The sequence below is a fragment of the Apis laboriosa genome, unplaced genomic scaffold (assembly GCF_014066325.1).
Source record: "Apis laboriosa isolate Shangri-la unplaced genomic scaffold, ASM1406632v1 scaffold68_cov148, whole genome shotgun sequence".
Lineage (NCBI taxonomy): Eukaryota > Metazoa > Arthropoda > Insecta > Hymenoptera > Apidae > Apis > Apis laboriosa.
Window position 1 is genome coordinate 4,888,625 of NW_025224135.1, and position 15,881 is coordinate 4,904,505.

General features: G+C 25.2%; 2 protein-coding genes across 4 annotated transcripts; one reads left to right on the forward strand and one right to left on the reverse strand.

Annotated features, from left to right (window-relative positions):
• Positions 1-400: 400 nt before the first annotated feature.
• On the reverse strand, positions 401-11,519 carry LOC122718791 (eukaryotic translation initiation factor 4 gamma 2). 2 transcript variants are annotated; one of them, XM_043944125.1, is made up of 8 exons: positions 11,382-11,519; positions 6,089-6,200; positions 5,745-5,961; positions 4,029-4,971; positions 3,716-3,853; positions 2,591-3,480; positions 1,779-2,081; positions 401-1,457 (listed from the first exon to the last, which is right to left on the reverse strand). In XM_043944125.1, exons 4-8 carry the CDS (start codon positions 4,930-4,932, stop codon positions 1,350-1,352), a joined length of 2,343 nt encoding a protein of 780 aa, XP_043800060.1. In that variant the 5' UTR covers positions 4,933-4,971; positions 5,745-5,961; positions 6,089-6,200; positions 11,382-11,519; the 3' UTR covers positions 401-1,349. The 2 variants fall into 2 exon arrangements, with proteins under 2 accessions (XP_043800060.1, XP_043800058.1); XM_043944123.1 differs by having other exon boundaries at positions 5,745-6,200.
• A 583-nt stretch (positions 11,520-12,102) lies between these two features.
• Positions 12,103-14,884, forward strand: LOC122718822 (syntaxin-12). Of its 2 annotated transcripts, XM_043944174.1 has the most exons (6): positions 12,103-12,212; positions 12,923-13,126; positions 13,358-13,523; positions 13,608-13,735; positions 14,162-14,295; positions 14,368-14,884. In XM_043944174.1, the coding sequence occupies exons 2-6, from the start codon at positions 12,924-12,926 to the stop codon at positions 14,541-14,543; spliced, it is 807 nt and encodes a 268-aa protein (XP_043800109.1). In that variant the 5' UTR covers positions 12,103-12,212; position 12,923; the 3' UTR covers positions 14,544-14,884. The 2 variants fall into 2 exon arrangements, with proteins under 2 accessions (XP_043800109.1, XP_043800108.1); XM_043944173.1 differs by lacking the exon at positions 12,103-12,212 and having other exon boundaries at positions 12,900-13,126.
• The last annotated feature ends 997 nt before the right edge of the window (positions 14,885-15,881 follow it).

A 15,881-nucleotide genomic window follows, 5' to 3' on the forward strand; every position in this document is an offset into this window, starting at 1 on the left:
TATATATATATATATATATATATATCACTTATATATATATATATCCAAATTCTTATGTTCAATTAATCGGTATAATAATCATTACGTACAAGAAGAAGTTTAAAAAGATTAATTCAATTAAAATTGCTACTAATTGGAAATGAAGAATATGTAAGAAAAATCCATGGATTTGTTTCTAAATCAATAATGTCTGCTTTCTTCTTTCACCGATCACGAAAAACTGCGATATTGCACTAACTTTCTTTTAGGCGAACTTATGGCATCGTGTCGGTCTAAAGGTTACGCACTAATTAAAAAAAGATTGTATGTCGATGCATAGAACTCTATTAGGAAAGACTACAGGCAGGAAATGAAGGTAAGGTGGCTGTTGGTTCATCGACAGAACAACCAGGGGGCCATCTGTAATAAATTACACCAAGGTATGTTTATTTTTATAATACGATTTAGTCATGTCACTAATTTTTTTTTTTATGTTACGTTAAAGTGAATTGTGATGTTGGCTGCTGGTTGTTATTGAATAGTTAGAGTAGAATTAAATGGAGCAGCAAATATAGGTACATGGGCAAAAATGATGTTTGGTTGATTGGTGTGTATAAATATGACTCAGTTTTGTTTTTCAAGATCTACAAATTCATTTGTTTGATTTTTTTTTAGTTTTAGAGAGAATTAATTAATCGCGCTTTATATATTATATTACTGAGTCAGTTTCCTGTTCCTAATGGATATTTTCTTTGTTTCTTTAGGAAAAGTAGATGTATTTCGACTGTTGTGATGAATTATATAATAGTAATAATAATAATTAATAATAGATAATAATTCCTCATAATAAATGTAAAAGCTGGTACACAGAGATAACAAGCGACTCGTTGGTGCCGCGGACAAAAAGACTTACAAAAACGTGACACATGCACAATACTAGACAAAAACTTTGACAACACAAATCACCAGACTAATTTTTTTCTTGTTTCCTTCTGCACCGATGTTCATACAGCGGCGAATGTTGATATCTGCTGGCCCAATATGATTACAAATCATATCAATATTCAATTATCTAAAACATTCTAAAACTTCTTGCTTAGAAAGTCTGTTGCAAACCACTCGAGCGGTTGCAAATTTTCCATATTTCCATTTTTTTTCTTTCTTTCTTTTTTTTATTTGGACATTATTGTAAAGTCCTTTTCTTCTTTGTCTTCATCTTCTTCATTGAACGAGGGCTTGACACAGACTAACAAGATGTTTGTGGCAATGGATGGAGACAACTCAATTAGTAAACTGAAACCGCTTGGTCCAGTAATATAGATAGCAAAACCCTATTCCAAATTATAGGTAGCCGGAAGAACATATTCTTCTCACAGTTTTTGCATTCTGTAGTTTTTATTGTTGTCATCATCATCGTTATGGTCATCACTTTCTTCTTCTGTGGATGCATTATCTAGCCATGTTAACCAACTATTTACCTACACCATTTAATTATTATTAATTAATATACTATTTTTATTTAATTATTATAACTTATTAATTATTATAATTAATTAATAAATTATAAAACTTCTATATAATATAATAGATATGTTTTACAAAGAGACAGAGTTTTTATGTAAATATATTTATATATTTATATTTGTGATAAAATAATGAAGTCAGTACTATTAAAAAATATTTATCAAAAATAAAAAATTAAATTTTAGTATATTTTTAATTTATAAACATGTTACTAATTCAGAATTACATGAAATTTTAATATATAATATTTTAAAATAAAATAAAATTCTATTTACCTCAAATAATGCTTTACCCTTGCCTGGATAAGCATCAGTAACACATTCCTTCCATTTGAAATAAGCGTCTTCTTCAATCACTTCTAATCGGTAAAGCCCATCAAACCATCGCAATAGCATTCCTTTTGGAAAATTGTGCGAAAACCAAAATGCTTGAAGTGCATGGAGAGCTGTCACTTGAGACTCTATATCGACGAAGAGTAAGCGCATTAAACGAGCATATTTTTCCAATAATGCCTTTTCTTTATCTATTACTGATTTGCCTACACTAGAAGGATCAACACCAGGTGCCAGTATTGTTTCCTAGTAAAAATATAAAATATATAAATAATTTAAGTATTAATATTTAATTATAATTAAAACATATACATTAATGATTGAATTTATAAAATTTAATTATTAAATTTGATTTTTTTTCATATTTTTGTTTTTTTTTTCCTTCAGATGTAAAGTGATTCTATAAACAATTATTAAAAAATAAATAAAAATTATTAAATTTTATTATTTAAATGATATGTCATTTTTATTTAAATTTTTTGAACAAATAATTAGAAATTTCTTATTCTTATATTATTTTCAAAAATTTAATTAACAATAAAAAAGTAATATTATGAAGATTTAAAAAATAAAACATTTAAAAATGTACTATTTCATTAATATTTTCATGATTAATTTTATAAAAAAATTTATAAATTGAATAATTTAATATTTTAATAGTAATTAATATTTACAATGCTCTTATAAACAAAATATTAAAACAAATTATAAATAGTTTGTATATAATAACGATTTTAATATATTTTTATACTAACCTGTGTAATGTATTTTAGAAGAACATTCATCAAAGCATTAATAAATTCTGAATCAGAATGATGCGAAGGTTCTAGTTTTTCTTTGATCCATTTGTAAAGAGTATTAGGATTTGGGTCATATTCTAATTGACGCCATATATCTCCTTGGATCTTAAGAAGTGGATAAAGGAAAGTCAATTCTCTGTCTTCTAAAATCTCAGCTAGTCTTTCTTTCGTCTTGTCTGCTTCAGGTAGCTGACTGATAAGATTCACCTTGCTGTCATTAAAGATTTGTGTTAATCTTGCTTTGCCTTGGCTTTTATGTAATTGCTGAAGTGTAAGTAAAAATAATGGATGATGTTGGCCATTTTCTGTCACAGCAACAAGATCGGTTAATTGAATTAAATTATCCACAATAGCCTTAGCTGTTAAAAAGGCAACATGAGAAGCTACACAAGGCACAGTACTCTCTTTTTCTGGTATATTGGATACTAGTTCTTTCCATCCTTCATGTATCTGCTGTACAGTAATCACGTCTGCTTTCTCCAATTCAACTATAAGTTTAGCTGCAAGTTCACGGTCAGAATCTCCACGATCTAACGTATTAGAATATAATGTATAAACTGCATGTCGTAAAAATCGTTCAGGTATTTTAAGATCTTGAAAAGCTGTTATTGCATCTTGTATGTTCGTATGCGAAACAAGATCATCCATTAAGGAATTCACCTTCTTCAATATCTCCTCCCTAGAAGTTCCTTTATCCTTTCTATCGCGAGCTTTTTCTCTTTTATCTACGGGACCTTGTTTTATTACAATTGCTGGTGACAATTCCTTGTGCAGTAATGGCGAGCTGGGTTTTAATGTGCTTGTACGTAGAAGAGGTATTTCTGATGCTCGTCCTGGGAACAGATCTATTAATATAAATAATAATTAAAAATTGTTTTATTAATACTATTTTACATAAAATATTTGTACTAATCATAAGAATTCAAATTATTTATTTATTTAATTAATTAAAAAAATATAAATGAATGATATATCATTATTATATTTTTTTAGCCAAATATTATTATATATATTATATATATTTTAGCCAACAAATTTCTAAAAAATTAAATAATATTTCATATTGATTAAAATACATACCACTGTTGAGAGGTAGATTGGGATTAATATTCGTTTGTTTAAACATCATAGAATTAGCTGATGGTCTTAGCGATACTTCTTCTGGATGTCCAATCAACATCTTATTTTTATTGAAGCGTAATTGTTCTTTATTGCTATCTATAATTAAATTAAATATATTAATAATTAAATATTTTAGTAAAATTATAAATTAATAATATTTTAATTAAATATATTATTATTATATTAATAATATAAATTATTATATTAATAATTTTTAATTTATATTAATAAACTATCATTTAATCAAATTAATACATATTGTAATACATACTGTTATTAAAGTTTTGTGGTGAATTATGTTGTTGTTGATTGTGTTTCCCTTGATAATTGTTTTGGTGACGATTCTGGTTTTGATAGTAACCAGGTTGGTTACGTTGACTATGACGGCCATAAGTAACCCCTGAAGTTCCTGAGAATCCATTGGGGCTGAATGGAGATGGCATGCCAAATGATGGAGAAGTTAATGGTATACCCCCCATCATATCCATATCTAATCCGCCACGGCCCATTTTTCTTAAAAATTCAGCTCCGAGACGATCCTCACGTCTATGGAAGCCATTTCCTCTCGAAGACTCTTCATTATCACTGCGGATTTGATTGATGGGCATTGGACCTTCAGTACTGGTAGCCTTACGTGGTACCCAGCCATCACGGCGTAACTCAATAACATCACGTAGCATAAACTTGATGCGTAGAGGAAGATCTCTGCTTTCTGCCAAGGAGTTCATACGTTTGAAATATTGATCCATGAGTCCGCGGCCTTTATCCGAGTCAAGGATGCGGCCACAGGTACGCATGATTTGGCAAAGACATTCAATATCCTCAGCAGTGTCCCCCCTGGATCTCCTTCGCCTTTTCTTCTCCAATAATTGCAAGATGCAACGATGTAAGATCGTTTCCGATACGATTCCCAATTTTCCCAATTCTCCGATGAATTTAATGTTACCAAGCATTTTGCGCTTAGCCACCTGTCGGCGTTCCTCTTCCTCTGGACCAAGTTCATCCTGATTTTCGAATGCCTCACTTGCCTTTGAACGATTTTCAAATTCGTCTCTGCACTTATTAAGAAGAAGAACTGTGAATGTGCTTTGGCCTTTTTGACTTTCAATGAGTGCTTTTTTTGGTTCAAAGTTTGCAGCTTCGTCAGACAGCCGTTTGCACAGCTGTGCGTACATAGAACTGTACTTGGGTTCATCAAGTGCTTTTTCAAAGATCTAAAAGAATAGTAATTCGATATAATATTAATATAATAAAAATTAATAATAAAGTATTTATATTCCTGTTTAAATGAAACTTACATTAAAATTATTTAATATTAATTAATTATTTAAATATTTATCATAACAAAATGTTCAAATAATAATAAACTTATATTTTTTTTAAATATTTTTTGTTATATTTGAATTATCAATATATTTTATTAGTATTAGTAGAATATATTAAAAAAAAATTTTATTTATTTATATATTTTATAAATATATAAAAAATAGATCACTTATATTTTTATAAATAGTAAGTAGTAACACAATAAAATATTAATTTGAATAATTTTGTTGTAAAATAAAATAATAAAGACAAAGATTAATAGATTAAAATATAATATGATGTTCAAATATCATAAATAACCATGAAATACTATAAATAAGTGTCAAAGAAAAAATATAAAATCTTTTTGATCTGAGACTTTTGCATGTTATTATAGATCTTATTGTTAAATTTATATAGTGTATACACACTATATATAAAAGATTTATAGATTTTATCTACTTCCTTATAATATTAGTTAAAGAAATTTTAATTAAAAGAAAAACATAATAAATGAATTATAATAAATGTATTCTTTATTATTGTAAATATATTTGAAAGATTATTGAACTAATTTATTCAAAAATTTATTCGATTGAACAATTTTGAATATTATCTCTTATATTTGTTTAAAAAACAATATAAATTTTTACTTATACTGTACATATTGCTAAATACTTACCAAAAAAATGACACCTTTGAGAATCACATCAGAATTAAGCTCAACGTTGAGCAGGTCGTTGCTCAGCTTTGCGAACTTTTCCGGCGTAAGCTTATTAAGAATACCCCGCACCTTTCTAAAGATGAAATTATTTCTGCTTTCTGGGGTGAGTGCATCGCGTCTAAGAGTTGAAGGAGGGATCCAGCGTTGCTCAGTGGATAGGGAGCGAATATCGTCCCTGGAAGGCATCGAATTTTTTTAATTTGTGTATTATAAGTAAAAATGAGCACAGAAGATTGATTGGATGTAAAAAGAAGCAGCTCGTGTATGATTGTTACAGTCAAGGTAACTTTGTAAACCCTGACCTTCCTCCCGAGACACGAGAAGCACCCCCCGATCCTGTGGGGTTGTCCGTTGTTGCGCGTGTTTTGGCCTCCTAAGTGATAAATCACAGCACACAGATCTTCCTTTAGGAAGCTGAAACAAAAAAAGATTACAATAAGAATATCAGTCATATTAATAATAATTTATTGCTTACACGCATGCTACTCCATCCATGTTTGACTATTAATATGCAGCCTTTTGTACCTAATGATACAAAAATATGATGTATTAACACACATGCAGTTAGAATGCTTAGAATACAAATTATTGTGCAGCCCAAAAAAAAAAATATTAAATTTTACTTCTTTTACAACATTAATATATCAATTATTTTTCAATTTATTAAATTTAATTTATATTTATTGAAATATTTGAGTTACATATGAAAGATACATAGAGAATTTTATAGTACTATTATTAAAATCATTTTAAATTGTTTATATTAATATTTCATAAACTAAATTTTTTTATAAAAATTTGTCAAGAAAAAAGATTAAATTATGGAAATAAAATAACAGTAAAAGTAATTTTAAATGAAGATTCTCTTAATTTGCAAATATTAGTAAAATATATATTCATGAAATATAAAAAAAATTATTTTCAAAAATAAATTGAACTAAAAATATAAAATATATTAAATAAAAATAAGAAATATAAATTTTAATCATGTTTTAATATCATAATGTTGTAATCCTTCGTAGTTTCCAAATACATATTTTCAAATTAAATCATGTAAAAATCATGTAAAACAGATGGAAAAAATTTTAATATAACCAACAAATATAACCAACAAATAAATTAATAATTATAAGAATATCAAAAGCATGTTTAGTATTATATATACTATTTCACTTTTAATAATAAATATTATAGAACAGACATTTAGAGCCACTTGACATTAAAAAATAGAATAACAAAAAAAAAAGAATAAAATAAATTTGCTTTTCTTCTATATGTTGCATATAATAATTAAAAAAGAATCAATTGCTTATTAATCTTATAATAATCGGATTTTTAACAATAGGAGGCACAGATTAACATGTGCAGCCTTATTGCGCTCACAAGTAAAGGTCTTCAACGGACAGGACGAGGACCTTCTCCAGGGAAACGGCTTTGATCTTGAGGTATCGGTTACGAACAAAACAACCAAAAGCCGTGGACGATGAACGTGGAGAGGATTGTATGTGGGGCGCGGCTCATGGTCAGACGGTCAATGAACCTTTCCTCGCCTCACCTCGACCGATCTCGGCTTCTGTCGTCAGCTTGATCGGGCGAGGTCGGACAACTTCGTCCTAACTTCGACTAAGGTCGTCTTTGACCGTCTCCACTGAGCAATCCATGTATTTAGGGTGCGTGGCTGAAAAACCTTCATTGTTTTCAATTACATGGTGATGGATTGAGAAAAAGAATGATTTCATCTCGAAAGCAAAAAAATTCCAATATCAATTTTATGCAACTCTTCATACGATGTTATTTTTCTGCGAAACAGCATCTAAGCAAGTATTTTTCTTCAACGAGAAATACTTATCATCTTTATATATTACATATTCGCTATAAATAGAAATTTTAGCGAATATAAATATGAAAATTTAGATTTGTAAATATTTGATTAATATATATAATTTAATAATTAATAATTTACGATAATATCATATAATTATAATTTATTTATAGTAATTTATACAATAAATAAAATTCAAGTAGTGTTCAATATTATGCTCAACTTTATTAGTAATATTATTAATAATATTACATAATGTAATATTTTTTAATAGAGAATAAATACAAATTTTTTTTGATTAAAATAATTCTAAGAGTAAATTGATATTCTCAACCATAGTAACATATTATAAAAAAAATAAATATATAATACTTATTTTTTATGTTATTTTGAATAATTTTTATAAACATTAAGAAAGTTTAATTTAATAACGTAATTCACGAATCTCAGAAAACACAAATACAAAGTTTCTCATTTGATAAAAGCGAAAATTAAACATAGTCAAATACGTACATACATACATTATGACTTAAGAAGAATTGCTTTAAAGTTGCACGACGAAGGTCGTCGTCTAAAACATGCTTCGCATTGAAAATTTCTTTAGTGCATTAAACCGGTATCCAATCTCGTTTTTTTTAAAACTTATATTACCTTTGTTGTCAGACAAGTAGTTTTATAAAAGTAACTACTAGTTCAATTACCAAAATAACGATTGAAATTTTTTCGCAGCTCTAAATTTATCTGCTCAAATTTAAATTTAAATATATATATTTAAAGATCTATCGCATGAATATTTTTTAATTACATGTGACAAATGAAATATTTATATTCGAAAAAACTTTTGTAAATATATAATCAAATTTTGATTTAATTATCGATAATAATATTTCATTTTTATATTTTAATTTTTTCTTTTTAAACAATTTTTAAACAAAATAATTTTGTAAATATAAATGATTTTATTACAAATTATGAATTTACATAAAACATGCACATATTACGAAGATAATGCATTCCAATATCCATGGAATTCTGAGATCATGACACCGGAAGTTCAAGAGAAACAGTTATAGCAATATTATTTTGTTTGAAACAAAGTTATAGCTTATATCAAATTAAATGCGTTGAAATTATATATTTACAAATTTATTGTGCTAAAACAAAAAAAATCTAAATTTGTTTAATATTTTTACAATTTCATTCTTTCGAAAATTATTCTCAAAATTAATTCTCAATTTCAAACTTATATTTTTTAATTTAATAAACTTTTAATCTTAATCTTTGAATATCTTTAAAAATGACTATATAATAATTTTATATGAATAAAATTAAAATATATTAAAATTGATAAAATTATGATTAAATGAATTAAGAATAGAAATGATATAATATTTTTAACATGCATCATCTGAATGATATTAAACAAGACCTTAAAAAATAATTATGCACAAAGAGAGACACGTGTCGTCAGTAAACGAAGAGATAACAAGGAAATGTATAATGAACAGTTGCTATCTTTCTTTGAATACTTTGAACACTCCAATACTCTGTTTCCTCATGACACGTCACTGATGCGCCGTGACGGTTGCTTTCCACAAGTTAGAACAAGGGTGCCAACTTTTGAAGGCCGATAATGCACAAGATCAGCAGAAATTGTAGAAAAAAGAGAATGAAATGCTTTAAATTTGAATAAACATTTTCACTTCATATTTAAAACAATCTATAGAAAATACTTTCATCAATAAAATTTCAAAACATGTCTTTAAAAAAAAAGATAACAAATATATTCATTATAATACTACCAACATTATAGATTATAATTATAAAAGGAATAGCATTACAAAGGAAATCCAAATTCTTTGTCTCAAAAATTTTTATACAACGATAATTCATGTTATTTAATTAATTTTATGTAATTCATTTCATCGTTTAATAAATTTCATATTCAATTTCAACCCAAACATTTTTCAAATTCAATTAAAATCTTATTGTTATATATAATTGCAATTTTTTGGAAAATAGATAATTATTTTTATTCGTTTATATCTACATAAATAATACGTGCATACTTATAAAAATTAAAAAATTTCTAGTAGATGACACAATTACGTATCAGAGTGCAAATTAGTCGTACAAAGTGGACAGCTGAAAGAAAATCAGTACGTCTATTCATAGTACGATAAACGTTTAAGTCTGCTATAACAAAGAGGCCACATACGGTCGTCACACGTCCGACGTAGAAACAGTCATATGGGCGAGCATTTAAAGGCACACGGTAAATGCGTTCGCTATGAGTGCGCGTACTGTAATACATTGCAAGTATTAAATGTTGCAATCGTTAAAATTCCAAACTATTAGTATATCATTATAAAAATTAAAATAATAAAGTTTTTCAGATCGAAATAAATAGTCCCATTTAAAAATTAATTTAATATAAGTTATACCTTGTAATATAAAATCCTTTATTCATTAATCATAGTAAAATCATAACTTTTTCTTTTAAGTTTTTTAAAAAATAATAGTTTCAATTTTTATTAAAATTAATTTTTTTCAACATTGTAGTAAAAGAAAATAGATAAAGAATAATTGCCAAAAGAACTAATAATGCAAAAACTAAATATTAATATTTTGAATTTTTTAATTTAATTTTATTAGACAATAATGAGTAAAAAAATAGATAAAATAAAGTACTAAAAAGAATCAGATTTAATATTAAGTATATAAAATATATATAAAATAAATCTAATATATACTTAAAAGCTTACTATTCTATATTTTGACTAAATATTCAAAACTTAAAATGATATTTGCATAAAAATTCCAGCAAAACGTCAGAAACATGACAGTATACGCCTGCTTAGTTTCGTGCATGCTTATGCGTGTGCGTGCACATTGATCGATGATACATATGCATGTTCGTATATATGTATGTTTATAAGAGTCTACCGAACATCCATTGCAAAATGAATGTTTTAAATAATGGAAAATTTATCGAATCGAATAAAACATATCGTCAGAAAAATAATTAGTAAAATCTAAAAATAAAATAAGATACAGATAATTTTTTGAAAAAGAAATGTTTGACGTAAGCAATATGTATAGCAATTTCTAAAATAACGATTCAGTTTGATCAACTGAATGAAAAGCAACCAACAATCGATACTGAGGAAATATACTAATTTCAAAATTTGTCCAAAAGGAAGCCAGACAACATTATATAAAGAAAATTATTATAAACATCGAAAATTATAATCATGCATGTCGGAAACATTAGAAAAAATGTGTTTTAAATTAAAATATAAAGTGCTTAAAATATAAAATAAACATGCAAAAAGCTATAGAACAACCTATACTAAAAGTCACACCGATTAAAATGTCAAAAGTAGAAGTTGCGTAGGTGCTCGAAAACAACACTTGATTACCACTCATGAATTACAATCTTTTTTTTTAATACTAAAACAAGAATTAATTAATTAAGTGAAAAGATTGCAATTATACTTGAAAGAAATTAATAAAATATGATAAAAAATCGACAAATGGAAGATGCGTTCAGGACCGACATGACGCACGACCTATGTACGAGCTATATTGACTCCAAAGCAACCCTCGAGAAAATTCTATTAAATTTTAAGATTTTTAGCAAGATCTTTTGTAAAGAAAATATATACGGCGTGGTAATCTAGCGTTAAATTCGTTATCGCGGCAACCATACAACCAAAAATGCATAATTTTAGGAATTAAAATGATGAGAAATCACAATAGCGTTTACTTACGGCCGACGGTTGTTTCTGAAGGCTTTCGCAATCTGTCGGTCGTACTCGGGAACTTCCGTACCGTATGTCTTGTCAAGCCAGTGTCCGCCATGCGACTAACCTCTGGTTCCACAGGAAGATAGCTTTTTCATGATTTCAACTGCTCAATAGAAAAATTTATTATTTTTTTTTTTTACTTTTGTCGTTTTAAATATGTAAAAAAATATTAAAATAAATTTATTATTAGTTTTGTTTTTGATTCTAGCGGTAGTAATATATAAGACGGCATTTCAGACACATTTCTATAAGTTGTTAAAAAATAATTTTATATTATTAATTAATTTTCTTATTAATTTAATTTAATGACAGATTTTTATAAAAAATTGATTTAAAAATTTAAAGATTTATAATTCATTTTTTTATATTGTAATAAGATATAATAATGTTTATGAGATATTATTTTGAATCTAGTAGTATCGACGGTGTTGTAGACATACTAAACTATAGTTATTTGCTTTAATATTACAAGAAAATTTAAAATGCGATAAATGTATATTGTATTATTAATAATTTATTATCAAAGAATAAATATAATTTTATTATATATTAATTAAAATGTTTGTTTTCATTTATCATATTAGAACTTAAAAATATCGATAATATAGGAATTTATTAAATTCGCGGTTGCAAATACAAAGAGACTATTGTCACATGGGCGGTGGATTAGATCATTTAAGCAACTGTCAGTTTCTAAGATTCGATACATAAAAATAGTTCTTCTGATTTTTAAATGTGAATTAATAAAGCAATTTATATTTAGGTATTAAGAATATTTGTGATAAAATAATTCAGGTTTGTTGCATAGTTCGTGATGTTTATTTTCATTTATATTTTATATTGTTATTTTACATTAATTTAATTCTCCGTATATTCGTCATATACTATTAGATGATTATTCTGTTCTATGCAATCACACAGAATGGTTTTAATACATCGATTAAAATTTGATTTATTACAACATTCGACATATAACATAAAATTGTATAATATTATCTTGAGTTAATGTATCACTTTTAGTTTTAAAAATTTTCATTTAATATTTACATTATATTATTTCATGCAATTTAATAAATTTTGCATTTATTATCATCGACAAAAAATATAAAATAATAATTTATTATATAGAATTTTATTAAAATTCTATACGTGATTTGAATGCACGAAATATATATTTATTTAATAGTATAATAAAAATTATATAAATAAAAGATTATATTAATTTCATGTTAATTTAAATAAATTACAATATATAAAAATGTACTGTACATATATATGTCATTAAAATTTTAATAATGATTCATATATATGATAGCATATCAATGTTCTTCATAAATTTGTCATAAAAGTTTTATGATTTTATTACATATATATATAATGAAAACATTTAGTTATATGTAAAAAGATTATTAGATAAAAATGTTTTTATTAATACTTATAATTCACAAATATTTTAATTTTTTTTTTTAGAAAGGAATTATAATGCAATTTATTTTTATTTTTAGAATGGCTTACAGTTCTCAAACATATGGGTCCACAGATCAACGGACAGATGTACCTGATGTAGGATTTAGTCCTACTGAACTTTATAGTCTCAGTGAAAATATTACAACTAATATATATACAATTAATACAAGTTGGAGAACACTTGAACGAGCATATAAAAATGTTGGAACCAATAAAGATAATCAGGGTCTAAGAGATAAGGTGTAAGTAATTTTTATGTTATATTGTAATATGAAATATGATCTAAAATAAAAGATCATGTAACTTAGAATATATAATATTCATTAAAGTGAAAAAAAAATTATATTTTATTTTATTTTATTATATATAAACATAATAAAAATAAATATTAAGAGATAGTTCATTACATAATATATATATTCTTTTATTTTATATTGAGTTTTTATTTATTCTCTTTATTTATTTTTTATAAGGCATGTCACACAATTAAGCACAAATCAAGTAGTAACACAAACAAGCAAAGATATTGCAAGACTGACAGTGTTAATGAGGCGAGGTGATAAACAACAGAAGTTGCAAATTGAAAAACTCACTACTGATTTCAAGGATGCTTTGCAAAGATATTCAGATATGCAAAAGGTAAGTAATATTTTACTATTATATATTTTGTAATTTTATTGAAATATAAGTTTATTATTATGAAATTTATTATGAAATTTATAGTCAATTGTGGAAAAAATGAAGAGGCATATTTTGCTTACAACTAGTATAGAAAATCCTATGAATTCAGAAGAAGAGGAACAACAACGTTTACTTCAAGCTCAGGAGGATGAACACAGAGTGACACAAAGGTTTGAATGTAAACTATATATTAACTTATAAATAAATATATAACTATATTTGCACATATAAATAGTGAAAAAAGCTTGACTATTTCTCACAGTCTGCACACAATGGGTTCAGAGATGGCTAACATTATTAATCTTATTAAAGATTCAAAATTCAAATAGGCTTTTTTCATGATTTTTATAAGATGAGCATATTTTGTGGATTTTATAATATGAATATTGAAGTAGCTTGAATATAAAAATTTCACTGAAAAGATTAAATAATTGCAACATGTATTATTAATATAGAGAAGTTATAAAATACACTTGAGTGTGTGGTAAGTTTGTTTTAATGCATATTAATACAAACTCTGAAATAACATTATTCATTATATCAAAAAATAATGAAAAAATAATCTGCAAGTAATTTCACTTTTCTGATATGCGTAGGAATCTTGAATTTCAACAAGGGTTACTGTTAGAAAGAGAAGATAGAATAAAACGGATCGAAGGAGATATTTTGGATGTGAACCAAATAATGCGTGAATTGGCAGCATTGGTATATCAGCAAGGAGATACAATCAGTAAGTGATTCTGGCTTCCATATAAATATTTAATTTTTTTGTAAATTTTCTTATAATTCTTTTTTATTATAGATACAATAGATAATCATATAGAAAATGTACATGGAAATGTTGAACTAGGAGCACAAGAGTTAATCAAGGCAAGTAATTACCAAAGTAAATATCGACGAAAAGTTTTTGTCCTATTGTTACTCGCAATCATAGTCGTTATTATATTAATTATTGTTCTAGTCACTAAATTAAGTTAGCGCTCCTAATTATCTTAGATACTGCGAGCGAATAGAAAAGGTTGTCTCAATCTATTTTACTGATTGTAGAAGTAATATTATGGAAAAATATAAATTGTCAGTTTATGTATTGGACATGCAATATGGGGAGAGGATAGACTTATTTTATATTCATTTGTAAATTGATTAATTCAAATGCATTATTTTTGTTTATCTTTGAACTTGTAAACATAGATGGTATTCATTGCATATTTGTTTCTTATTTTCATTTTAAATTTAATAATTTAATTTAATTCAATTAAAATTTAATAATTTAGATTAAAATTACATGTACAAAAGTATTAAATATCTGCATTATTCTTTATAACATTTGTAATAGAAACAAATCTTTATTTTTGTACATGAAAAAATTAACACAATATTGATTATTAAAGAAATAATTTTGTTGTACCTGTAAACTATTATTTAGCAAAATCTTTGATAAATCATTTTAATTGTATTATATATTATTTTCACAATAAATTGTACAGCATTATAAATACAGCAAGTGTTTAAGTAAAATATTAATGTTATATTATAATTTCAAATTTGGTAACATATATTGTTTACTAAAAATTTAAATTAAAATTATATACTCTACTAATTAATTACAATAATTTGATCCTTACCATCATTGAATAATTATTTATTTATTAAACAATTTTTAAAATAATAAAATTATTATTTATTTATCTTGAAAATTCTATTAAAAAATATTTTCAATATTTCATGACATCAATGTTAAAGAATTATAAATAAATACATAAAGTAATTATAAGATATGAATTTGTAGAAATATATGAAATAAATAATGTGGCACTAAAATGATCAATATTAAAAAATTAGTATAGACAATATATTATAAACAAATTTTTTGTTTGCATTTTCTTAACTATGCATTACAAATAAGTGTTACTTTATAATGTTTTTACTTAAAATGTAATTTTCTATTACATATACTTTGTTACTCATAAATGTTACCTATAGCTCTTGCTCAATTTTTATTAATCAATAGAGTATAATGAAAAGTGATAAGTAAAAATTATATTTTACAAAATAACAAAAAATTTATGTTTTATTATTATATTATATATAAATAAAATAAATAAAATAAAATTAAAAAATGCTATGTTAATTTATTATAAAAATAATATCATATATTAATATGATATTAATATTATATAAAATATTAATATTAATATTATATAAATTAATATAATTATATTTTTTTTTTATTTCAATTTAGAAATGTAAATTCTTAAAGTGGAAATTAAATTATAATCATATCAATTACTTATTGCTTTTCATTTTTTTACATAT

Coding starts and splice junctions, on each gene's coding strand:
- LOC122718791 (XM_043944123.1), bottom strand. CDS start 5,972: ATGCCTTCCAGGGACGATATTCGCTCCCTATCCACTGAGCAACGCTGG. Junction 3,854..4,028: donor ACCACAAAACTTTAATAACA/GTATGTATTACA, acceptor ATTTAATTATAG/ATAGCAATAAAGAACAATTA. Junction 1,458..1,778: donor AGGGTAAAGCATTATTTGAG/GTAAATAGAATT, acceptor TAAATGGTGTAG/GTAAATAGTTGGTTAACATG.
- LOC122718822 (XM_043944173.1), top strand. CDS start 12,900: ATGCAATTTATTTTTATTTTTAGAATGGCTTACAGTTCTCAAACATAT. Junction 13,524..13,607: donor GATATTCAGATATGCAAAAG/GTAAGTAATATT, acceptor TGAAATTTATAG/TCAATTGTGGAAAAAATGAA. Junction 13,736..14,161: donor GAACACAGAGTGACACAAAG/GTTTGAATGTAA, acceptor TGATATGCGTAG/GAATCTTGAATTTCAACAAG.